This window comes from Fusarium oxysporum, chromosome 2, assembly GCF_000149955.1.
Source record: "Fusarium oxysporum f. sp. lycopersici 4287 chromosome 2, whole genome shotgun sequence".
In the NCBI taxonomy this organism is placed as follows: Eukaryota; Fungi; Ascomycota; class Sordariomycetes; order Hypocreales; family Nectriaceae; genus Fusarium; species Fusarium oxysporum.
The window spans coordinates 5,386,668-5,387,956 of NC_030987.1; the positions used below are offsets into that span (position 1 = coordinate 5,386,668).

Here is a 1,289-nt window from a genome sequence, read left to right on the forward strand (position 1 = left end):
GTGCCGCGACGGCATCATGGCGCAGGCACAGCATGTCGCCTTGGAGCGACTGGAGCAAATCTCCCGCGGTCTTCGATCAAGGTCGGTTTCACCATGTGACGATTGGTAGGGCAAGGGGCCTAATATTTCCACAGAACAAGCGACGATTTGCGAAAACGATCCGCCGTACAGCTTCGCGAGCTTGTAGCTGTTTGTCATCGAGACCTTAGCCCTGAACAATTTCAGGTTTTCTACAACTCAGTCAACAACAAGATTACACAGCTCATTACACATGGGAGCGACTCGTCCGAGCGACTCGGAGGCATCTACGCCCTTGATGCGCTTATTGATTTCGAAGGCGTCGACGTCGGTGTCAAATACACGCGTTTCACACAGAATCTTAAGACGATCCTTCGAGGCAAGGACATCAACCCTATGCAACCAGCTGCGATCGCGCTTGGAAAACTATGTCGACCTGGTGGATCAATGATCTCGGAAGTGGTGGACTCGGAGGTCAACACAGCTCTCGAATGGCTACAGAATGAACGCGTGGAGGAGCGACGGTACAGCGCAGTCCTCGTCCTGCGCGAATTGGCCCGAAGCGCCCCGACACTGATGTATCAATACATCCCGACAATCTTCGACTGGATCTGGATAGGACTTCGAGACACTCGGCAGCTTATTCGGGCAACGTCGGCGGATACAGTTAGCGCCTGCTTCCGAATCCTTCGCGAACGAGGCCAGGAGATGAAGCAACTCTGGATGAGTAAGATTTACAACGAGTCGAAAGCAGGTCTCAAGGTCAACACGGTCGAATCGATTCACGGTTCGTTGCTGGTTCTCAAGGAACTGCTCGAGCAGGGAGCTATGTACATGCAGGAACATTATCAAGAAGCATGTGAAATTGCCTTTAAGCACAAAGATCACAGAGATCCCACCATTCGAAAGACTGTGGTTCTTCTGATCCCAGATCTTGCCAGCTACTCACCAGCTGACTTTGCGCATACTTGGCTACACAAATTCATGGTATATCTATCAGGCATGCTGAAGAAAGACAAGGAGCGAAATGATGCCTTCCTTGCAATTGGTAACATTGCCAATTCGGTCAAGAGCGCCATTGCTCCGTACCTCGATGGTGTCTTGATCTATGTGCGAGAAGGTCTCAGCGTTCAGTCTCGCAAGAGAGGTTCAGTCAACCCGGTATTTGACTGTATCAGTCGTCTTGCTGTAGCTGTCGGCCAGACGCTGAGCAAATACATGGAGGCACTTCTGGATCCCATCTTTGCGTGCGACCTCACCCCCAAGCTTAC

At 51.4% G+C, this 1,289-nt stretch overlaps 1 protein-coding gene across 1 annotated transcript in view; it reads left to right on the plus strand.

The window, feature by feature from the left end:
* The window catches only part of FOXG_15944 (FKBP12-rapamycin complex-associated protein), a gene marked incomplete at its 3' end in the record, with an annotated part of 2,011 nt that continues 722 nt past the window's right edge, over positions 1-1,289 (plus strand). The window contains exons 1-2 of the mRNA XM_018396041.1: positions 1-81; positions 135-1,179. Coding sequence (XP_018256586.1) covers positions 17-81; positions 135-1,179 — 1,110 coding nt within the window. The 5' untranslated portion in view covers positions 1-16. The remainder of the gene's footprint in view (positions 82-134; positions 1,180-1,289) is intronic.